The sequence below is a fragment of the Chamaea fasciata genome, unplaced genomic scaffold (assembly GCF_029207755.1).
Source record: "Chamaea fasciata isolate MVZ Bird 193981 ecotype frontalis unplaced genomic scaffold, bChaFas1.0.hap1 SCAF_3, whole genome shotgun sequence".
NCBI classification, from domain to species: Eukaryota; Metazoa; Chordata; class Aves; order Passeriformes; family Sylviidae; genus Chamaea; species Chamaea fasciata.
Genome location: NW_027094088.1, coordinates 20,917,745 through 20,942,733, shown reverse-complemented (window position 1 = coordinate 20,942,733; position 24,989 = coordinate 20,917,745). Strand labels below are relative to the sequence as shown.

At 37.1% G+C, this 24,989-nt stretch overlaps 1 protein-coding gene across 1 annotated transcript in view; it reads right to left on the bottom strand.

The window, feature by feature from the left end:
* USH2A (usherin) overlaps nt 1–24,989 on the bottom strand; it is a 380,780-nt gene that overhangs the window by 57,905 nt on the left and 297,886 nt on the right. The window contains exons 54-61 of the mRNA XM_066178272.1: nt 24,826–24,980; nt 22,855–23,053; nt 16,760–16,867; nt 16,030–16,213; nt 15,125–15,282; nt 7,259–7,417; nt 6,449–6,611; nt 239–593 (exon numbers count right to left, since the gene is read on the bottom strand). Of these exons, the coding sequence (XP_066034369.1) occupies nt 239–593; nt 6,449–6,611; nt 7,259–7,417; nt 15,125–15,282; nt 16,030–16,213; nt 16,760–16,867; nt 22,855–23,053; nt 24,826–24,980 (1,481 nt within the window). The remainder of the gene's footprint in view (nt 1–238; nt 594–6,448; nt 6,612–7,258; nt 7,418–15,124; nt 15,283–16,029; nt 16,214–16,759; nt 16,868–22,854; nt 23,054–24,825; nt 24,981–24,989) is intronic.

Genomic DNA, 24,989 nt, shown 5'->3' with positions numbered 1-24,989 from the left:
CTCCTCCAGACATGACACATCCATGCTTCTGAATAATCTGCTTGTCTCTACCAGAAATCCAATATTAACATGAAATGTGTTAGTCTGCATTGGGCCAAACACAAAACTTAAACCAACAAAAAGACAGGAAATTGGAAACCCCGCTTTTCTAACTAGTATTAAGTGAGATTTTAATATACAACAGAGATCAAGGCAGAGTAAAAACATCTAAAAACTCATTTTGTAGTCTAGTTCTTACCATCACGGTGAGTGCTGTGACAGCTGGGGTGCTGAGTGTTGGGTCCCTGTGTTTTTCCTGATAGACCACTCGGTACAGAGATATGACACCGTTGGGGGAGACCGGCTGGCTCCAGTTCAGCCGCACTGAGTACGCGCCCGTGGCTTGTGCCCAAGGGGCTCCCATGCCCCACGGGGAAGACTCCAGGGTCTGGGTTGAAGCCCACAGGCTGTCCACAGACCCCACGGAATTTTGAGATCTGGCACGATACTCATAGAGAGTGAAAGGCTGGAGAGCATCGGACGCGTCGATGAATTCCAAAGGTCCTTCAGTCCAGATGAACAAAAGCAGCTCTTCTTGACTGCCCACAGGACGTCTGGAATTAAATCAAAAGCAGTGTGTTTAAAATAGAAAATAGCTTCAGCAGTCCCATAATAGTTGATCCTAAAGTTCCAAGTTCAACTTGTATCTCAGAAAAATACAGAAATTATTTTGCATTACCTTACACACACACACTAGCAACTGACTACCTATCTTTTCATCTTAAAAGCATTTCCCTGAACTTGTGTCAGGTGCTGAGTAGTGAAGAAGAAATTTTTGAGGCAATCAATTAATCTCCTTTATCTAGAAGAATACTATAAAGCATGGCAAACAAGTGTGCCGTCACGGTCCAGGGCAGCAGAGTAGCAACACAACAGCATGTTGTCCTTCTAGGATAGAAGGCACCATAAATGAGACTTTCAGAACTTAGAACATGAAATTTTAAATCTATCTGTAGTTACTAAGCAATGACTTGAATTGCAATATGGGTGCAAGTTTTTAGCGTTTCTGAAAATCAATCAGTTTACAGAGGTACTCACCTCAGAATCCCTCATTTATGGAAAACTTGTGAGTAATTTACTAGAGAAAAATGTTACCTGGTGAATAAGGAATAAATATTCTATCATGCCCTCAGAACTAAAGCTGTGCACTTTCAAAATCTGGTTTGTTCACACTAAATATCCCATTTTTTCTTGCAAATTGAATAAGTGGTCCCTTGTGCATAAACTTAGCTGAATTTGCAGCTCCACCACCAAACCTCATTAAAATATCACACATAGTGTTTTCTGTAATAAACAACATATTCTTTCCAACACTATTTTTGTTTAAAAATGCAAACATAAGATACATGAAGAAAATTCACTTTATTGGTTTTTGGCACAATGGGTTTTTCTTTTTGTACATGTATGTATATATATTTATGTATACACAGACACACTTATCTATACATATATATGTATATATATATAGCATTACTACTGCAGATATGCTTGCCTTGGACCTGGTGATATTCTGAATACCAGAGACTACATATGATCCTCAGCCCATTTGTAATATGGCCCCTTCTTCCATATAATTTACAACAGTTTTAATAAGCTGAACACTCATCTTCAAAACAGAGTTATCAAATCAATTCTTTCACTTGGCATAAAAATGTTTGTGTGAAATTAAGTTGGTTACATTTAAACACTGTGATAAATCTCAGTGATGGTTGGGCTGTACTGTACATGAATTTAAGTATTTCCCCTACTCTTCACAGGAACCTTGGCTTTTGCAGAACATAAAAGCATTTTCACCCTCCATGCCAACAGCAAAAATCCAAATTACATTATCTGCCACTTTTATTTCAAGTAGGGCAAATTTGCAGAAGTAAAATTGGTTTGTCTGGCTACTAGGTGTCATCATCACTACACACACACACGGAAGCTGAAGCACATTTCTTTGGCAAGAGACAATCTGTGTTTCAAAGAATGGTGTTGGATTTTATCTTGTTAGGTCAAATCAGGAATTAATTAAAAAAAAATCACATTGATTTTTCTAAAACTGATAATCTTAACTGCTTGTAATAATATATTCCCAGGTATTAACATGCAAATATGAAGAACATAATGAATGCAAGTGTGTACACAGCTGTTTATTCACCCTTTGTGTATATGCATATATAAGGCAGGAATGAAGACATTATTTTCTCATACGAAACTAAATAAGTTTTTCTAAATTCTGAGATAAGCAGATCATATGGACACTGTTTAGTTTACAAAGGGTAAAGTGTGATTTCTTTTTTTTAAAAAAAGAAGAGTTTTGAGGTACAATATCTCTATCATAGTGAAATAGGCAAATTGTAAGATACGTTGATACTGAGGGTTGGCTGGCAGAACTGGGCAAAGACTGGCAGATAGAAGAAGCGGGAAAGACTCCCTAGAAATTCTCAGTCTCTCTGCAAAAGTCAGGGTCCAAAATCTCCCATTGTCTCCAAAATTCCAGCAACAATTTTTTATACAATTGCCCATGCTCCATTATAATGGCAAGTTAAGCCTCCGGCAGAACTCCCCCTCAGAAGCTGTTCACTGACGTAATGCAAGACATGTAATTTTGAAAGGTGAATCATTACTATGTCTTTCTCCTGCACCTAAAAATATAGTCTTTTCTCTGTGTTCCCAAAAACATGTCTAAAAAAATCTCTGTAAATAAGGGAAAAGAGAGTACATTTTAATGCAAGAAAGTCACATTTAATGTGTCTTGCTGACCAAACAGTATGGGACTCAAATGAATACATAAATTTATGTTTTATAAATATTCTAAGCTCTGTGATAAACAGTTTTTTCACACTGAATGATCAAATATGCCACCAACTGTAAGCTGATTCACAGGCAAAGCTGTACAATGTAGCCTGGTTAAGTATTTAGATCTTATTACTGCTGAATATTTAATGAATGAAACTTATGGTTAGGTAAATGGTTCCATCTGTAGTGCTAAACCCCAGAATATCTTCATGTATGAATAAACTTTGAACAGAAGTGGTTGAACAATCTGTAATCATTTCAATCGTCTTAAGATTTAAGATTCAGCTGCTCATTTAACTGGAAGTATTTCTTATGTACAATGAGCTGCAAAGGAGAATAACATTTCCAAGAGCTGGAAGCCATTTCTGAATCTGCATAGTCTGATTTGCTGCTTACATTCATTTCGAAGATGTTCAGATAGTTATTTTTATAAGGGCAAATTCTCCCTGCCCCAGTGCCAATCTGAGGCGAATGACATAAGGAGGAGGATATAATCTCCTTTGTGACAGATAACTCCAGAGCTGTGCTGCAGCGATGCTGACTGCAGCGCTCGCCCCTCGGCTTCCTCGCGTGTGCAGCGACAGCGAATCCCCGAGGCCTCGGGGGTCAAACCTTGAATTTTCCTCACAAGTTTACCTTTCACCATCCAACTAAATTACATGTTTTAGCAGCGCCTGCTGCTTTCCTTACCAGAGTGGTAGTGGGTTATTTTTAGGAACACTAAGAAATCTTGGGGTAAAATTCAAACCATCACGCTGTTAAATGTGGGGGAACAATGCAACATTAGCAGCGGTCCCCCTCTGCAGTTTCACATTTAATTAAACAAAGAAATCTCACTTTATATTTGTATTCAACAAATCTACACTAATGTAGCTTTCATGATATGGGAAATTTTTTTAAACATGAGTTCTGATGCAAAAAAAAAAAAAAGAAAAGAACAGAAAGAATTTGAAGTTACTGCATGTAATATGCTAGTTCAGATTGGGTATGAGATCAATTACAGGTAAAAATAAAAGCCTTCAGGAATTCTTGTATTCAATGACATAACCATCCATAGGGATTCCTACATTAAGCCATCCAGTAACATATGTTCCTCAGAAGCTGTCTTGGGTACAACTCATGGTTAAGGGTATACGGTTAAGCAATGAATTAATCATAAAGAGTCAGTCTGGAAGCCTCTCCACTGCAAGTCACGACAGCCATTGAGACATGTCTTCTGTTTTAAATTGCCTCTTGATTTTTCTGCTACATTTTCACCAACAGGACTGCTCAGCTAACAAGAACTACATTTCAATCTCACAAATATACACTAAATAATATAATCTTATTGGGCAAGACATAGACAGTTCGACAGAAAAATTCAGACACTCCCTTAAGGAAGTTACCAACCAAAATACTTCTAATTTTACAGGCAATATGTCTGTAAGAGAATCTCATGTGCCTCCTGCACAGCGCATCCGGTTAATCAATCGAGAGCAGTTCCATTAGCTCATGTGACCTACAACTTTACTAAAATGCAGCAACAAATATATATCATCTATTTTCATAATATTATTTCTTTCAGAATAGCAAGTTCTGTGGTTGGCAGAGGCATGTTATGCCATGATGAATGGGAACAGAGTAAGATTAGATAATTATCTCATGAACCAGATCTTTTCTCATTCACAAGCTCTTCTAAGTTGTGGTCTTTGCTAGAAAATTTTAAAAGCCTCGGATCTGTGTTTAAAGCTGCTTTATGAATTAAATATATATATATATATATATATCACCATCTCCTCTATCATAAAAAAAAATATTTTAATTTTTTAGTTTCCAGCAAAGTGCCTGCAAACTTGGGAGTAGTTTTATGATGCTAGAGGAAAGCACGAGTCCTGCCACTTTAATGCAGAGATCTGTACACATACTAGGTCCCCAAGCATTCCAGGTTTTGAGTTAAATTAATTTATTTTGGTGGTGATGCAGTAAGGAAGAGGCACATACTGAAGAAGAAATTACATTCCATAACCTCCCATAGAAATACCGCAGTCTTGCTGCTATAACAATGTAAGGCCATGTGTGGCTACAAAATGAAAAAGAACTATGTGCTTACATCCCATTTCTGATTTTTTTGCAGCTATCTGAGAAAGATTTGATATTGTTGTTGTCTAAGCACATTTAAACTTCAGCTGAAATAACTGCCAAGTGATTCATGCCTATGTAGGTGAATATACCGATTGTATCTGGAGCCCCAGTGCGCCATTTTCATTTCACTTTAAATAAAAAACAAAATGTATCTATGTCAGTCAGTGCCCTTCTGCTGTACTCAGAGGTATCAAACAGGCTACAATTATGATTGTGAAGTGATTGTGTCACATTGGAGGAAGGTTTATTGCTTTTGAGTCTGCTAGGCAGTAACACATTCTGTTTCATATTACTCTTTATATCATTGTTTGGCTGTGACTAGAATAATCAAATGCCATCAAATGCTGTCAAATTCAATTTACAGTATTTTTCACTGAAGCAGGCTTTCTGCATTATATTTCCTGTTTTCCCTTTCTATGGTTGCCATGGAATAGCAGGGGTAATCATCAGCTTTATTTACAAAACCAACAGAGTGAAGACATGTCTTGGGCTATAACATACACTTTATTCCTCTTTATGCCGGGGACGGGTTTGGGGTTTTTGATCAGACAATTAAAAAAAAGCGAACAAAAGGGTATTTCAAGACAGCAGGAATTTTTAGAGACCGCTAACATCTTTAAGGCAAAAGTGAATTTATATTAATTGTCACTGTGGATTCCAAAAGGTAATTGGATTTCTCATCTTCTCAGTCACACCTTTGATAGAATAAAAAGTCCCAAACTCTTTGTGGGAGGCTAGGATCAGCCCAGCACGTGTTTGCCACACATACTTAAGAGCTGGAAAACCCAGGAACTTCAGAGTTTAAATGCCTCTCAAATACATGGCTTGAGTTTTATATTCACTGACTTCGGAAGCCATTCAAGAAGGTTGCTTCAGCAAGCTTTTAACAAAGGGTCAACAGGCACAGCAGAGATTGGTGCTCTGCTAGTTTAATGCTGCCCTAAACACAGCTGTCTGTACAGGTAATTCCTCACACAGGGCTTAGGAAACTCCTGATAGGAAGTGAGAATGCATCAGTCAACAACCTACACTGGGCAGATGAATACAAACACCAAGGTACATAAACAGATGCACAGTAATCACTGCCCAGATTACTTACTTAGGAACATAAATTATCTTGGAAAATAGATATGGTTTAATAACCTAGATACCTTTTCCTGCTTTTAAAAGTCTCAGAATTGCTGAATTACTCCTGTTTCCATTACAGAATTCTCAACTGCCTATCAGAGAAGATTGAAGTTGGTACCTAGTGGTTTTTTGTTCCCTTGAATTTTTAAAACATACTTTCACATGCTTTTTGTAATTTGTATTTCAGGAAGATGATTCTTGTTTGAGTTCATTTTCCCAACATGGACATCCATAGATCAGCTTCTTACCTTAGCATTTGAAAGGTAATATATATTTTTTTCATGTACTGCTACACTTTTTTTCACCTCCCAAGAAATCAAGGAATGAAGAAGGGAGCCACTAAACAGGACTAAGAATCTGAGGTGATAAGGGCATTTACCTGTAGATAAAGTAATTAGTAATGATGCCATTTGGTTTCCTGGGTGGTGCCCACTTCACCTCTATGAGTGCAGGTCCAATTGCTTTAACAACAGGTGGGCTCATTTCTCTGGGAGGTGCTTCAGCCGTTCTTGAATATGTTTGACCACCCACTCCACACCCACCTACAAAAACAGAAGTTTGTGTAGGGATAAGACCTTTTTCCTCAACAAAAACATAGATTAAAAGCAAATGAATGTCAAGTAAAAAAGCTGCTGGTGGAAATGGTGTCCCATTTCACCTCATTTCATTGTTAAATACTCATGTAAATTACCATCACTCTACCGATGAATTATTTCTGATTTTCAGCAGTGAGAGCGAGGGGAAAATTGGTTCAAAATTATCACTTTATAAATATTTATTTCAATAGGTTTTTGAAAATTTCTATTAAAGTCAGGGTACTTCTAAATTTTGGGCTCTTCTCTCCTGTCTTTATGATCACCACTTCTTGTTGGTGAGTAGTTACAGAACTGATTCAGTTCTGTACATCCATTTTCAAAGATCTTTAAGCTACTTGTGATGAGCTTTTAATAAAGTGGTACATATGACCTAAAATACATATTTAAAACCTCCATTTGATATAGTCATAATATATGGAGAAATACATACATGATACGTGGAGAAATACTTAATCCTTCATCCAGTGCTAGGCTTTCTTTTTACTAGGTAAACGTTTGACTCCAACCAAAAAGAATTTCATCTGTCGTGCAGAGTTGAATCTACCTGGAAAATCCCTTACAGTCACATAGATGAGTGTTTTAAATTGCCTTACCACTCTGGCATGCTTGTATTCTTATCTCATACAGGGTGTAGGGATCCAGGCCATCGACAAAGGCAAAATGTGCTCGTCCTACCGGCTTCACTAGCAGAGTGGGACTGCTGGCGTTTAGTAGAATGTTGTATTCCAAAGGCACATTGACAATGAATATCCCTGTTGTGAAACAGAGAGGAACCAGTGATTATCTGAAACACTAACAACAGTGCAGGACAACTTCAAAGACCCATTCATCACATGCAATTTTAAATGTAAGCCCCCTCTGGAGGTTTTCCCTACTGCCTCTTTTGAAAACTACAATCATTTAAATATAAACTGAGACAGATCCATCTGCAGATTATAAGTGGAAGACAGACATTATGGTTCTTAGGTAAGAATCAAAATTCAATTCAGTCAATGCCTGTTTTGCAATTGCCACTTCTGGGAAGACCGACCTTGTGACTTGGAACCAGGCAGCTTTTATGTATTTTGGAGGAGTAACAGCTACTAAGCACTGCTGTTTGAATAGTCATATGACCAAACAAGTGAATTGCAACCATTCAGCAAATTATGCCTTTTTAGCCCAACGGCAGTAGCTGAGTGTAGGTTCTTAGCCAGCTTCAGGAGTACAATACAATAGCTTGAGCCAAGAAACATGTAATTTTAAATGATGTAAAAACAAACTGTTCAGTTTTTGTTCAAAAAAAGCCTCTCATTTTTAGTATTTGAATTCAAACATTTTCTACATCTACTCCTATTCCCATGCTGTCAGCCCTTAATCTTCTAGTTTTCTTGAAAAGCTGAAAAACTCAGTTCCTTCGGAAGAACAAGCTCAGCCATATACCATCCCTTTAGAACAACAGGCAGATGTTCCTGGATATTCTCTTTTCTTCTTCCACATGGTGTTTCTAAGGGTTTTGGTTGATTGGTTGGTGGTTTTGTTTGATTTTTGGTTTCTTTGGGTGGTATTTTTAATTCAGAAATGGGTTGTAGGCTTTTTAATTTTTGTCCACAACAGACTAGTCTGTGCAGATAGCAGCAATTTCATAAAACCAAGAGAACAACCAAAGAAGAGTTTGTATTAAGTGTGTTTCCTTCATTCTACGGTCACATAAGGAACAGCCTTAAGAAAGGACAAAGTACAGACTAGACAAGGTTCCTTTCTGAGATGAGTCAAGATATATCTGATTAGTAAAAGCACATTTCTCTTTCAACACAACACCTACTTTAGAAGTCACAGAGATGTCTTTGTGAATGCAACAAGGACCAGATGCCTGTGAGCAGTTCTGAGACTTGTCCAGACCTTGAGAATCATTCCACTTGTAACTCTGGAAAACAACTCAGCTTTTCTTCCTAATTACAATTTTGGTCCTTTTCTGATAAAGCATCTATGTTGATACTATTACCCTGAAGCTAAAAAAAGCATTTTTTCCACTGTTGTGCATCTGTTAGACGGGTTTTTTAGCTAGGTATGTATGTGAATATATATAACTAAAAAATAAAAGTTTGCAAGAAATCGGAGATTTCAAGTTTAGTTGTGGTACTATAAACAACTGATGTACTTTGAAAGATCAGAAAAATCTTTGAAACACCATGTTTTTGCAATTCTCACAAGAAAAAGAGAATATAAAAATCCCAAAGAAATAACATCCTGCTGCCTGACTAGATGCTAGACAAAGAAAATGCCATTACACTAAAAAGCGGAAAATAGCCCTGAAGTAGAGGCATGACTTCAATCTTATTCAACTGCTCAGTTTACAGGAAGAACAAAGATGTTAGGAGCTGTTGGAAGAGGTGAAGGGAGAAGGAGACAAAAAATGCAATAAGTCCTCTGTAAAATTTTCCTTCTTCAGTGTAAAAGTTACAAGAAAAAAACCAAGATCTAAACATTAAGAATGGAATAACAGAAATACAACTTTTAAAATCAAGGACGATGTTACAGAGTAAACCTCTGAGAGGTGATCTTGAGGTAGATTGGTTTTTTATCAAAGAAAATTATTTTTTGCCTGATGTATGGAAGATGAAATGCTCCAGAAAGTGCACTTGAGTTTGCAGTGTAAAATTTTGCCAGTAATTAAAAATACATTGTTAAAGATAAATAATTATTATTAATACTAGTATTAGTAGTATTTCCACCCTATAATTGGAGGGTCTGTAAAGAATACAACAGAATATCTGAAAGAGTTTGAAATGGTACAGAGCACACCGATAGAAACCTTTTTTTAATGTCCTAGTTAAGGTCCCCTTCTTTTCCAGTCCTGAAAACTGACCAGATATTTCAGCCAGAAATATCCCTTCCTTTATGAGAGTGATATAATTCATTTTTTTTTTGCATCTGATCAGTGCATTAGTTCTAGGCAAAAAATCACCAGAAACCTTTGCAATTGAAACTATTTAGAATGCTTGATTTCCCAAGGAAGATTAAATACAAACAAGGACAGCTGAATCCAGCCATCAGTATGCAGCAAAGGACACATATTTCAAAGTAAATGACCTACCCAACAACATTGGTCAATGTTCAGTCCATATCAGAAATTATTAAAAAAAACACTACCTCACACCTGAAACACCAAATCTTAAAATTCCGCTAAAAGTTGCACTATATTAGGCATGATACCAATAATAAATAATAAATAAGCTCAGGAGAAAAAATACTCTCAAGAAGTGAAAATGAAATTGTAAATAAAATCACATATGCATCCTGAAAAATTCAAATGTCCAATGGAATCCTTCTACACTTTGATCAAATTCATTGACTATGAAAATCAAAGGATCACATCCTAATCTGAAAAATTATAGTATATACTCTTTCAACACAGAAACTTGTAAAAAACCCCTTTCTTTCTGAACAGCCTTCAGCATCTGCAGCCAGTCTGAAACCACTACCTTGTGTGCTCTGATGACTGAAGGAAATGAAATGGGCATATTTGTTAAAGTCATCTGGGAAACCACACGACTTGGTTAGTTCCAGAGTTCATAAATTTATGTCAGAATAAAAGGAACCGTAAAAGCACAAGTGAACCAATTTACCCTAAATGCAAATGGCAGTTTTGTTATTTGGTGTCAAAGTTACCATGAGCACAATGACAACCTGCCATAACACATTTTCATGTTCACTAAAGAACAAGGATTTAGTTGGTTAATATTCCCAGCAATACTCTTTTTCATAATTTACAACAACTAGATGCTGATAGGTTATTTAACATTTATGAAGTTAAGATGTAATCAGAAAAATCCTGATTATCTTTACAAATAAAAAAGTTAAATTATTCCCCTTTTTTTTTTCTCTGTGACTTCATTTCACAGCAGGTGCACATTTTGCAATGGGATAAATCAATCAAATGAAACCCTGTTTTTTTGTGGGCATATTTGGATAACCTTTAATGAACAATTCTGTGCAAAACTCTGCAAATTAGGTTTGACGGCTCTGTGTACTTCAAAACTAGTCTAGGTCAAAAGTAGAATTTGCAGCACAAGACACTTAAAATTGGGGGTAAAAAGCCACAGACTTACAGACTGGTCACCCAGAATCTGTTTGAATTTAATTGCTGAAAAATTGTTTACTAAGATGTGAAATCCAATCACAATTAAAGCAAAATAGCTAAACTTTTTCACTTATAGGAAACAAATACTGAAACAGGAACATCATGTCTTTTAAAGTTCTATTTTAATATTTAAATTCAAAAAAACAAAACAATCTATTTGTCTTCCTGGGAGTAACTATTTACATTATGCTTCAAATATCCAGATGTCTCAATCTGGTTGCATCAAGTATTCCCACCAAGACTCTGGCAACTGTAACAGCTGGAGATGCTGACTGTTTGCAAGATACAGAACTTCAGATACTGAGCTTGAAAAGCTTGTCCTACAGTGAGGTGGAGCAAGCAATAATTTACTCAAAAAAAACAGAAATGAGAGAATGTGACATTGGCTTATCAAAAGTCCCACTTGCTAGTCCACAAGAAACCAGGTTAGTTGGGGAAGCTGTGATAAATACGTGGTATTCAAATACCATATTTGATCCCAAGAAGAATAAAGTAAGAACAGATTTAAACCCGACAGATTTTAAACAACCGTCATTCTAACTGTTGCAGCAGCCCTCTTATCAGAGGGTTAAAATGAGCCAAGGCACAGACCTCTTGGTAAACACAGCATAAAAATGGTCCTGGTTTATTCCTCTTCATGGCTCAGTAATCTTAATTCCAGCTATTCACTGACCCTGGCTGCAGCAAGCTCCTACTGTGGGTTTCCCTTGCAGCCTCTGACTGCTGGTTATTTCCTGCTAAACTATGACTGCATGTGTTAGTTTGTAGGCTCTGACTGCAGGCTTTTACCCAGCTAGACTGTGGCTTCAGGTTCCAACAACAGGCTCTAATTGCAGACCCAGACTGATTTTACAGCAGTGATTCTCTCACCCCAGGATCCTGCTTCATGACTCTCTCCTTTGTGCTCCTCAAGGTTCCTCTTCCATGATGCTCCTCCCCTTTCCAGCTAACCCCCTCTTTTATCTCACTCATCCTTATTGGCTATAGCTCTTACTTATCAGGGGTGAGGTCACCTGTATTCCCTTCTCCTACACTAATATAAACAAACTCTGAGGTGAATAGAGTGCTATAACATGATGAAGAAGAAAATATTTTAATACAGATGATCATTAACATATGAAGCAGGTATCCTAGGAGCAGAGGACAGGATCACATTTTGAGCATGTTCAGCTATCAAGTTACCACCAGCAAAAGAAGACACCCAGAGGAACCAAGTCCCCAGTGAGGACCAGTGGGGTTGTCAATGAGCTGGAATGCAGTATGGCTAACTGCCTACCTATCAATAAAATTTATGGATATACCTTGAGGAAAATGTATGGTGTTTTTTTTTTTTTTTCCATTCGACTCTTCTGCCTCTATCCTTGGCACTAATAGTTGTTCTCTAACAATTGTAACGTATCCTTCCGTAGCATATCAGTGAAACATACCCTACCTCTGAGGTCTGTGCATTGAGGCAATGCTACACAAGATAATGGAATCCCTATTTCAGAGAATAAAGCCCTCTTTTCCACAGTGAGCAAGGTGTGTCACATATTTTCTTCTGAATCCACCACTTTAACCACTACTGGGCCACCTTGCTCTTTAGCTAAGTCAGGAGTTTTGAAATGTTACATATCTATAAAGTCACAAGATTTAGATATATTACAGATGCTGAAGCATTATAATTAAACCATCCAAAAGGAAGGTCTGTGTAATAGGATGTGTCCATAATTAATCCTGAGGGTGATTATTTGATCCAAATTTATTACAGCAGATAAGACAGAATGCCAAAGCAGTTCTGATATCCACAGACAGGAAGACACTATGAACAAGTACCTTCTCACCAAAACTTTGTTAATTAAAAGCACTGTTTTTGATATCAAGTCTATACCAGCAAAAAGAACAGTTTTGTCCAAGAGTGACTGCCAATCCCAACAATCCTTATAAGTAAATAAGTGCATTCTAAGTTTATAAGGAAAACCTATGTTGCCTCAATATAGCAGGATTTATGAGACAAGGATTTATGTACAGAAAGGCAATAGAGCAGAAAAAAAAGTTACTCTATATACATGGACATAAATAAGGATAAGAAGCAGTAGTCACTTTAGGCTAATCTTATGAAGCCGGGAATGTATGTGACCCAATACACCTGTATGATAGGACATGTTAATGGGATCTGTGCTATTCCAGAAGATCAGAATTTCCAGAATATACCTCCACTTCTGCAGTCTTAAGGGAAAAAAAAAAAATAACTCTAGAAATACAAAGGACCTCAGACAGAGCACAAAGCAGGATTAGAAAGGTTTAATAATTAGTTTCCTAATATATAACTATAATAATAATTTCTTCTGCATAGAACTATGCTTCTGCCCACAGTTTTTAGCGGCATTAGTAGCATTGTAGCTTCCAGTAACATTCAGTAACATTCCTCAGCTGTTAGTACTTCCCATTCTTATAAAATCAGCTAGTGGCCCTGAAGTGCTATTATGTAAGGAGCAGTAAGATTTGCTTTCCTGTCTCTCCCTTAACTAGGAAGAAAATTAACTCCATTCTAGCTGAAACCAGGACAATACCCAAGAAAGGCACAGTATGAAAATCTCCTCTTCATATTTAAAAACCTAAATAATTAGCCCCACAACCAGAAGGCAAAGAGGAAAGGTCTAAGCTATCAAATATCCATAGAAGTTAGATAAGTGTTCAAGGTGAGTCCCAATATCTGGGAGGAAGAACATGTTCCTTTCCCATCTGAGCAGAATGATTTCTACAGATGTGTGAATACATCAACCCTGCATCTTCTGCAGATCCATAATGTCCACCTCCTCCTCTTCCCTCTGATTGTGTGGTTTCAGGAACAGACAGACTTTTGTATGGATAATCTTAATTGCAACATAACCAAATGTACTACACAGAGCCTGGTTCTCCTTGCAGGCTTGTAACCTACTGTGAGTAACAGGAATTTAAGCAACTGGAAAAGGTCTGGAACAAGGAAAAGCTTTTCTGAGAAACACCCCACTCTTAAAAGCCTACGCTATTCCAATACATTCCTATGTTATAAAGCTATTTATAATGTTACTGAATATTTTGTACCTTAAATTATATTTATTATCAAAACTATAATACAGCACGAGTCACTTTCCAATAAAACCAACTGTAGATTATATGCCATTTGAATTCATCTGCCTTCTGCAGGGTTCTAAATCCTTTCAGGCAGTAGGGGGAAAAGTTTAATTTAAGATTTTAATCTTTTTCATATATTATAGCATTTCTATAATGGATTTTGTGCTCCTGAAAACTAAAAGATTGACAGCTCAGGGTATTATAGATTTATTAATCATTGCTTAAATGGGTAGAGTGAGCACTGCTAAGCACTGCCACAATACTAGCAACCCCAGTCTTGAAGGCAAAATACTTTTTCTAGGTGACTTTATTTTTAATGCCAATTGACCCTTGCTAAGCAAGGATAGAACATCTTAAATAATTAGGAAGAGGATATATTTAAAACTCCCATGAATTCATTGATAAAACAATAATGGTTATTATTACAATATGCAAACATCTGAAGTTTCTAAAAAACTGATGTAATTTTAAATGAAAAAACCCAGTGTCTACAAACTAGAAAACACCTTGTTGGAGATGAACTACACTAGGCAAAAGATTGTTCACCACAAGGCTCTCATTGTCCCACAATAAATAAAGCATATAATTTTTATAACGTCAGTAAAGTGTACCAATCACTTAAGCTATGATCTATACTGATGAAACATTGCATAGTTTCTCTTATAAAAAGATACTATAATTCAATTATTCCTTGTTAGCCCGGCTTTATAGCAGGTGAAGGCCACCTGATCATGTTCAGAAGAGTAACTAAAGTAAAAATACTTCTGGACCTTGGCTGACCCACCATCCTGCAAGGTAACATATTCACATAACACTAAGGAGCTTGGGCAAGTAAAACCCACTCAACCAGGTCAAAGCTGGCACAGGATCTCTGTCACATAACCTAACAGGTTGTCAGGTTTCCCCAGTAATAACTCAGGATTCTATGAACAGAAGAGAAAACTTATAATTTGTTGGGTTTATTTCTTAATACTTGCACTCAATAATAGCTCACGACACCAAAACGTTCAGAGTTTTGCTCAACTAAACCTCACAAAACCCATGTCAATTATCTAGGTCAATATTATTAAAATGATATGTCTCTAGGACACAGCAGCTTCAGATGCTGGTTATTTAAATCACAAACACTGAAACCAAATATGAAGAATAAAAATATCAGAATGATTCAGCTGCCTACCTGGATGTACTAATTTTTCAATCCTTTCATTTTTCTACAAAGTACTACATACAAATACATTTTTACCTGGCACGTCCCAAGCTAGAAATATAGAATATGCATCAATTACTGTCACATTATATGGGACATGAATTTTCTCTGGTGTTCCTACTGGTGTTTGTATAACATATTTATCACTAGTGTTGCTGCCGCCCCAAGTGCTGGCTTCCAGCTGGTAAACATATCTGCACAAACACAAAAAAGATCAGTAGACACTGCAGTTAGAAGCTTTAGGCACATCAGTAACAGAACATTTCCATTTTCACCAATTTAAAGTGAATACAATGAGTATTACAAGTACTGCATTAGTGAAGATTTTCACATTTAAGTTTTCTTAATATGAGAAAAGTAACTTAGAATAATAATTATCATAGCGCCTTAGATACCAAAACTAAAATACTAATACTAAATACCAATACTAAAATTCAAATTAGCTGACATAAGAAAGAGAAGCATTGACTCAAAAAGTGTCAAAACCAATTTCAGAATAACTTCTATAAAAATACCAGCAGTCACTTTTGAGCCTATATGTTCAATATGCACTGAAATATTAGATAACATGCACAGTGCTGTTTGTCATATAAAACCTGAAATTTTTCAGAGTTTATTCCATGATGGAAAAGCATCTACCATTGAGCTACCAACAAACCATCCAAGGGGGGGGGGGGGGGGGGGAAGCTTCTTTGAATCAGAATGACCTATTCTCAAAAAACAAAACAAAAAATAGAAGTTCTCTGATTAAGGTCTTGTTAACATTTGAAAAAATCCTAAAAGTGCTCCAACAATATTCAGTAATAAAGTATTATTAAGAGTTTTATAAGAGAGTTTTTTGTTTTCTCACAGTAAGTTATATTTTGTACATTTCACTTACACAAGTACCTATGTTTTTCAAGGCCTTTCACCTGTTACCAGAGCTCTTTAACATGCCTTACCTACTGTTAGGCTGCAGGTTAACATCTGTGAAATTCAGATCTGTACTGCCACCCAGGAAAATCTGCTCTCCATCACGGAATAATCGGTAATGAGTAATTAATCCATTAGGTTCCCTTGGTTCACTCCAGTACATTTCCACTTCTGTTGAACTGACTATGATATGATGAGGTTTTGGCCATACACCTATTAAAATCAAAATGACACTATTTTAATTTTATGACAGAAACTCAAAAGTGGGGGTTTTGTTTCTTTTCCCATACTTGTGCTGTTGTTTTCAGCAATGTAATGAAAACATAAGACATTGCCAGGGAGAATGACAGAATTTAACACACTTTCTGTATTTATCCTGTAACAAATGCAACCAGTTAGACAAGATTAATGGAGAACAAGGTCAAAGGCTGCAGCCTTTATATGCCCAGTAGTCTCTGCATATTTATTTGTGCTTTAAAAAATATTCATCTTCTAATTCTAACTTTGTTAATGAAGCCAATGAACTTATAGATGAATTTGGAAAATTTTTCACAAACAGAAAGTAGAAATGCAGTGCCAGGCAGTAAAGAGAATGTGACAACATACAAAAACTCCAAGAGAAATAGATTCTCTTGTGTAAATTTCTACATGATAGCTTGATGGATGACCGTGGAGTTGTGCACCTTGTTAATCCGTCAGAAAATACAAGCCCGTATGACCATCTCTTTGCAGTTCTATAGGAATGACTTTCTCCCTTACCATGAGGAGCAGCTTGTAAAGTTTGACCTGAAAGTGGTTGGCTGGAAGCACACCCAGCAGATGTGCATGCAATAAGCACAAAGCTGTAATTAGTGTATGGCTGCAGACCTAGAAAGAGCAAACAGAGGTTAGGCAGAGATGTTGACAGCAATCATTCCAAGAATTACATCTTGGCATAGAAAGTTACTGGGCCTAAAGTTAACTTTTAGCATTTTTGGCAAACATAAAGCACGAACTAGTCTTATATTACATCTGAATAATACTGAAATGGTGAATTCTCACTAATTTAGACATATGTCCTCTACTGATTTAAAAGACCCAACAAAACAATTCAGAATGAATGCCTGTCTATGCTACAATGGATCTATGGATATCCCTCATATATCTGAATCAGCTTTAAATCAAAAAAACTTAGATGACAGTTGCAATGCAGAAAACACCTGAAAGTGCAATTGCTTAGAGTTTTGGACTTGAAAAGCTGAATATTCTGTAACGTTCTGAAAATTTATTACAAATAGATTTGCAATAGTAAGATAATAAAATACTCACTTGCACATGAAACCTTCTACCACATTGCAAACAAGTCCAAGGAAACTCCTGCTACTTCCCCAATTTCTATCTTTTTTATTTTCCCTCTATTTTTTCCCCTATTTGATACAAGACTTCACGATAAATGCTACAAAGCAGGCAGAAGCTGAACTGACAACCAAACCCTCCGTATAAGATATTAAGTTCAGTTATTTGTGATTTTTTTAAACTTTTTTTTCCAGCTCAAACTTTCTATGCTAGACATCCTTGAACGAGGAGAGAATATGTTGCTTTGCCTTTTTCTTCAAAATTTTCGAACATCCTTGTGCTGTGTGTCGATAACTTTAGACTTGACATCAAATTGCCTGTGACTTAAGAATTTGATTTTAGGGATTTTCATAAAATTCCACTCATAATTTGGCTAAGATACTGAGATTTTAGAATAGCTAAATCTGTGCATCCATTAAAGGCTTCTTGTAGTTAAATTGTTACAGATTCAGACCACTGTGAGATCACCTTAGAGCTCAGCTTGAATTGCTGATCAGCTTTCCTCACACAGAACCCTCCAGCCCACAACACAGTACCTTTGCTAAACTGCTCTTTCAGATATTTCTCTAAGTTGGTCTTTAAGATATCACCAGGCACAAACACTGAAAACCCCTTTTCCATGTTTTCAAGGACCCCCTTGTTAATACCTCACAATACATTAAATAAAGGTTCCTGTTCTTGAATGTAAAGGATACAAAAAGTACAAGAAGCAAAAAACAGTGACTTAACAGATTATACACAAAATCTCTCTGAAAATACTAAAACTGCAAAACCAAAAGCTCAGAAACTAGAAAATCCCAGTGCCAGGACATTGTACAATACAAACTGATACCCTTTTGTTCACAGACTTTGTGACACAGTCCTTTCTAAAACTCTCTCCAACATGTGATCTCCGGCCTGATTAATTGTAATTTGAGACTTTTTCTTGTAGTGTCCACCCTTAGAGTGTACAGAAGCTTTACTAACACCAACCTGCTGAGCATTCCAAATGTCTTAAAACAGCACCAAAACAAAAAAATCTTCCCAACTAACTCCATTAAAAAACCAAACAAAAAAAAAAAAATAGAGAATGATTTCTCTCTCAGAATCAGGATACCAACTCAAAGAGACTGAGAGAACCAAAAATCTCCTTGGAGCTGCCAGGAAGCCATTTGGGATGCCTAGGACCTGGCTGTCAGACTACCTGGTGTTACGCAAAATTTTGTGTATCCGAGCACAACTGGTGCCTCCAGCTGCAGCTCTGAGATCTCAGGAAATTCAGGTCTCCGGCAAGGCAGTGAAAATGAAGAGGATGTGATTGTAACTGTGAAAGACTGAGACTTGCCTTCCCCAGTACCGCAGCTTGAACAAATATGGAAGCCCTGGATGCCAGGACACTCCCTTTGGCAGTCATTGCCACCAGCCCCTCAGTGATCCATGGTTGGTCTCTCTGGGCTGGCACCGGCCCAGTTGTCTCCCTCACTGTGCTCCGCATTCTGATGTTCCTGCCTCCTTGAAAGGGAATGCAGCTCTGGGCAGAAGCAGAATTAGGCCCATTTACACTGAGACCCCCAGAAGGAATTAATCCACTCAACACAGCCAAAGCTGAGGCAGCAGTTCTCCATTTCATTTTATTCCTCCCTGGAAGATGCACAGATTGTGGACTGAACGAGGCAGTAGCCCTACGTACAAATGAATGTACTGCTGTGTAATGTAGATTGTTTGTGTGGAAGAGGCTGAATTAGGATTATACAGATCAATTCATAGGTATTATACTGGTCAATTTTTAAGCATGTGGCATTGTATGCTTAACAGCATAGTTTTGGTGTAGCTCCTGTGTCTAAATGGAATTATTTCAAGAACAATGCAATTCTGTGGCAACAAAAAAGTCTCTGCAAGATCTTTGTTTATAAACAAATCCTTGCTTACACCCTGTACCAAGATATTTTAATTAAAATATATTACAAACAAATAGAGTGAAAGAGGAAGCAGCAATTACGTAGGAAGGTAAAATACTGAATGGAAGACATACAGGCTGCTTAACAAATTGAACAAGATGTGAAAGAGAGAAATAAAGAGATGACTCAGAGGGACAGCCCTTGCTGTAACCTAATCATGAACTGGAAGAGAAGAAAAATCATCTGAACACAGTGTATAAAAGTAAGGAGGGAGAAAATGACAGTTGCAGACTAGAGAGAGGCAAAGGCATGGAGGAAAGCCAAGTATTTAACATTTCAGGATAGAAAAGATTACTGTGGCAACAAATTACTTGAATTCCCCTAAAGGGAGTCATGTTCACTTTTAAAGGAAACATGCATAATAAAGCAATAGTCATTTACAACTACACTTTAAAGAGAAAAATGAGCATTAAAAAAGAGCACATGGTTTCACTAAATTTCTTGGTGAAATTCTGATACCTGAAATTCTAGCCATATATGGAGCAGTCACAGCAGATTTTTATCTAGATTAGTAAAGCTTTGCATTAGATGCCTTGTCTTATGCATGCTCTGGAAAATTTTGTGTAAATCTATGTTTGTGATTGATAATACAAAATAACAAGTAAGATAATCTTGAAATATAAGCGGCATTTTGCCTTTCTAATGTCTCTACTTGATTGTTTACTAGAAGATATTTCTCCCCTCCTCTTCTTTTTTGGTTTATTGTTTGGGGAATTTTAATTTTTGTTTTCTGGTTAACTTAAGCAGACTATTATATTGTTGCAGCATTTGTCATTTGCCAAAAGGCTGTGGAACAGTGGGGGTTTTTTTAAGAATGCATTGTTCTATTAGCTAAATCAATTCCTTCTGATACTATTTGTCTCCATTTGTGGGTATGGCTCCAGCAAGGTCAGTAATTAGCTCCCAGGATAACGCTCCTGGGCCCTGCTGTGGGAATTTTACTCGGGAGGATGTCAGACTGCTGACCACAGCCTCACACAACCCCTTCGTCCCCAAGAGTTTCCTTCAGATAAATATATTAATGATGTAGTGCTGCATATGGAGATAGACTTGACCAGTGACAACACTTTGGTATCTCTTCAGATTTCATCACCCTGAAATGGAGAATATGTTCAGATGAAAGAATTTCAAGCTATTCAGTCATAAAGTATTCATACTATTGTTTCTTTTCCTAAAATAAATATTATCTTCCTTGGTTTTGACCTAAAAATGATCGATCCTACAAATTGTTGATAAAGCCTCTTACTTGGGATATTAACTTTAGTGTAGTAAAAGAGGGGAATTGAGAAGAACCTTTCCTGTAAACCCACCTGCTGCTGCTGAAGAGGGCACTCTTGGCTTTCTCTTACAATTCCCCTAATTATTTTCCTCAGTCTTACCCTCTGCCTGGCCCCACTGCAAAGCATTAGCAGGCCCATTTGTAAAGTAGTAGTAACACAAAGTGAAACAATGCCATAACTGTCATCCAAATTGTTCTGTACAGGGTACTGGAAGTGTTCAGTAATAAATGATATAAAAAGGTCTTTTATTGACAAGCTGCCATGTGCTGTTTGCATTAGAGAATATGAGAAGATGATGGCTGCTGCCCCTAGGTCCCAGTGGCATTCAACTCAGTGAGATAGCAGAAAATGCTTCAGTTTGCTTAAAGCATTGATAACACCTCTAAATAATTAACTGAGGACTTCCTGTCTTCAATTACTTAATGCTTTTTTTAACATCTTGAGAGGATTATAAGCAATTTATGGATTTCACATGATGAGCACATTCACCGCTATTCCCACAAAGCATTTGTGGGATCATGTTTCCAAAGCTTTGATGTAATTAAAAATAAGCAGCAAGACAATGGTGCCGTGGCAAGGTGCTTGCCTTCATGTCTGCTATTTGCGAGACCTGAGATCCAAAGTCTCCACAAACACTAATGCTACAGCTTCATTAATGTTCAACTGTTGCTCAGGGAAAAGCAGGCAGTTTTGGAGAGGGGGAAAAAAAAAAAAAAGAAAAAGGAAAAACAAGGATAATGGAAAAATCGAAACGTACATCCACAGGGAATAAGACAAACAGCTCAAACATTAGAGATTATGTATGAAGTGAATTTGATTCTTTTATCGTATTCTTTTAATTTAGAGAGCAATAATTACCCACATTGCTAAATCACTCTCATGAATTCCACATTATTACCCCTGGAAGCTCCTGCAGAAAACAGCAAAAGATTTGATTATGACTGTCAGGAGGAATGATCACTTATTTCATTCCTGGCTTAACATGGCTGCACTGGACAGTGGCTTAACAGAACAGGCACACAAAAGAAAAAAAGATCCTTGTTTCTCCAGAATGAATTTCATTTCCTCTCACTTCCAACTGCTAAGTATTGTTGGCATTAAAATGGAGATATAACTGCCTTGGAGGAGCATGAGAAATATTTTTCAATGGATTCAGTAAATCACTTCTTGTTGGAATGTTCCTTCTTTGCAGTGTAAACTTACAGCAGCAATTCTAAAACATGTACCACAAACCCTGGCTAATATCGCATGTCCAGAAGCACTGAATATGGAGATAGGAGTAATACACCATTGATGAATTTCACACTTGAGCATGATATTGTCAAAGAGGAACAGCAATCTTGCTCTTCTGTGACTGACTACAACAGAGACAAAATCTTTTAAAGAACTAAGGGATCCACCCTGACTCAGGACTCAGGCTTTGAGAGGTATTTGAGAGTGCCATCTAGGCTCTAGAGGATTTATGTGCCCTAAGTCAAATTCTGCCCTTTGGCTGGCTGTCATATGGTGTGTACAACATATGAATCTTGAAATTTTCTACTTGTGGGGTAAGGAAACCAGGGAAAAATTAATGCATTTGTGAGATATAAAAATTTAATGAGCAACCTGAGGTCAAAGAGTGAAAAAAAAGATATCCCAAATGCTTATGTTCCTGCTCTGTGTTCAACAGAAGCACTTCTAAGAGGAATTTTGACTCTGTAACATTCAAAAATAACTAAAAATTGAGTATGTGAAAACAATACATTTGAGGTCTGAACAAAACTTTCCTGCAAAATCCCTGGAATAAAACTTCTTTGAAGTATTTAGAAAATGGCTATAAGCAATATATAATATTACAAACAGAATTTGGGACCTTCCTTGCTCTGTTTTCCTTTCCTTTTCATTATCTCATACATAAAATACTGGATTCTTCTCGATTCTATACTGCTACATGTTCACAACAGCATTACTGCACATCAGTGATGTTAAAAGAGAGAGTTGAATCTGGATGAAGGGATGGCTGGCCTACACAGAATATCTAAGTCCTTTAGCACACTACAAAGCATGCATTTTCTATCGAGCTGGATAGATTTATTTTAAAATTTTGAAATTAAATCTATTAATATTTTAACAAACAGCATCTAGAAATGAAAGAGATTGGAAAAAATAAATTTAAGATATGTAAAGTCACGATAAATCATTCCAAAGTGTGCACAGTGCTGGGGATTTCAAAGTTACTGACAAGTGGCATTTTTAATATATTAATACTGTCTTATATCTTAAGGACAGGACATTAGCCTGCCAAAGAGCTCTGCCTCCTTACCTGACACTGTGTGCTGCATTCTGCCTGCAGCATCAATGTATATAAGTCCTCTCCCCAGCTGGCTGATCTGGTACTCTCTGATGATCCCATTTGGCTTTGTGGGTGCAACCCAGCTTAAACGCAGTGCTGTGGAGTTCAGAGCACTGACTTCTGGCGGCTGAACACTCTCGGGGACTCCTTGGACAGTGACTGCAACTACCTGAAGACATATGAATTAAACAGCAATTTAATGTAATAGTACACTAGATACCATGATCAATGAGAATGTCACTTTTGTTTTAAAATGTTGTTTGGGCTGGCATATCATTACCAAGGGGCTGGAGAAGTAGTTGCTTTTTTCCTCCTTTTTCACAATGAAATCTGACCTTGAATACATTACATAAGTCTGTGTCTACAATTTATCACAATAGGTTCACCACATTTTAGCTGCAGTGTATGGCACAGGGTGAAACAACAAAAACTGTATTGCTTGAAAACTCTTGATAACTCTCTTCCATATGGTTTGTCAGTGTCTCTGCATTTTAACTGCCTGATTTCATATATTTTAAGCACCAGTAAACATGGGGCTAAGCCTCCATATATCCCATGCAATCTGAACTCTGTTGTAGTTATCTGCAACTCCATACTTCTGTAATGAATCTAAAGATTTTGAAAGATAGGATAAGTTTGCGCTTGTTAAGTTCTTTCTACCGAAACAAAAAAGGAAAAAGGTAATTTTCTATTGACACATCTCCACGATCAGCTACAGAAGAGGCATTTCCAAATTACATTGGTTTAATAAGTGAATCAGGCCATTTTCTGTTTGAGAATCAATTTTCTTTTTCTGTTATTACCACCATAAAGTATTTATATTATGCTGTAAATATAAAATGTGCCCTCTATAATATATTGTCTTAGTGCATTTGGTGGAATCAGTCCCCACTTGCGGACTTCAGTGTTTGCAACACTTAAGTAAACTCCTTAATTACAGGCAAGTGAAATAGGCAGGATTTATTATCAGGTCAGTGGTTGCAGCTACTGTGCCTAAATAGTTTCCAGACCACAGCTCTGTGTGCAGGCAAAGGACTATCCACCTATCTTCATCCCTCTGCTTCAGTGTTTTTTATTTTAGACTTCTGGCTGAGATTTGCATGAATAAGAAAACATTTAAACACTAGCAATTACTTATCACTCCCCAACTCTGCCACCCAGACCTTACCCTTATAGTCCTAGAAATTCATTTTCAAAGAGGCAAGAATAATATTGTGAAAAAGAGGCCACTTAAGAAATAGTTTTTGCAAATGATGAATAAGGCAGGTACTTTGCAGAATAAAAACCAGAGCTGGTTAAATAGTAATGTTGGTGAAAGGCATCCATGATTTAAAGTGATACAAAAGGAAATGAAACTGTGAGAAAGGGAGGTAAGAGATCCTGTTTGCTTAAAACTGAAGCTGAGGCAGGTTGCACACAGAGAGACAGTAAAGCCTTAAGCAGGTGCAGATATAGAAAGCCAGCAAAGAGTAATATAGTGAAAGGAGGCTTTTCCACTGGAGTGGAAGAGTAAGAAGTTTGTTGAACAAATTGATAGACTACAACTAAAGCAGATGATCTAAGAAACAGCAAGGAAGAAGAGGCCATAGACCTCCTAGTGAGAAGCATAAATTTAATTTCCAGGTTTAGAGAAGGTGCATTTTAATATTCCTTACTCTATTCTGCCATACAGCTTTCTCTTTAACAAACATCAGTTCCTACAGTGCAATTTCAGCTTTGCCTAGACTGAGATACCGCTTTCTTCCTCCGTTTGCTTGTATCAACCTGGGGTTCCAAATATTCACATGTCAGTAGCTGAATCCAAATCAGATTATTGATGTTTTTTTCACTTACCCCATAATCAGTGCGTCTTCAAATTACACCTTTCCGAAAGCATTTCAATGTTGCCACACTGGCTGATAAAATCCTGGCACCAGTTTCCATGAATCCCACTTCACTAACCTTGCTGCTGTCTGTGCAACCAGCAACAGTGCAGGCTCGCAGCTGGTAGGAATACTCTTGGTATGGCTGGACCCCACCGGTGTCTGTGAAGCTCATTTCTGTTCCTCTAAAATGCTCAATTCCGTTTCGGAGGATGATGTAGTGAATAATAAGACCTATTCAAG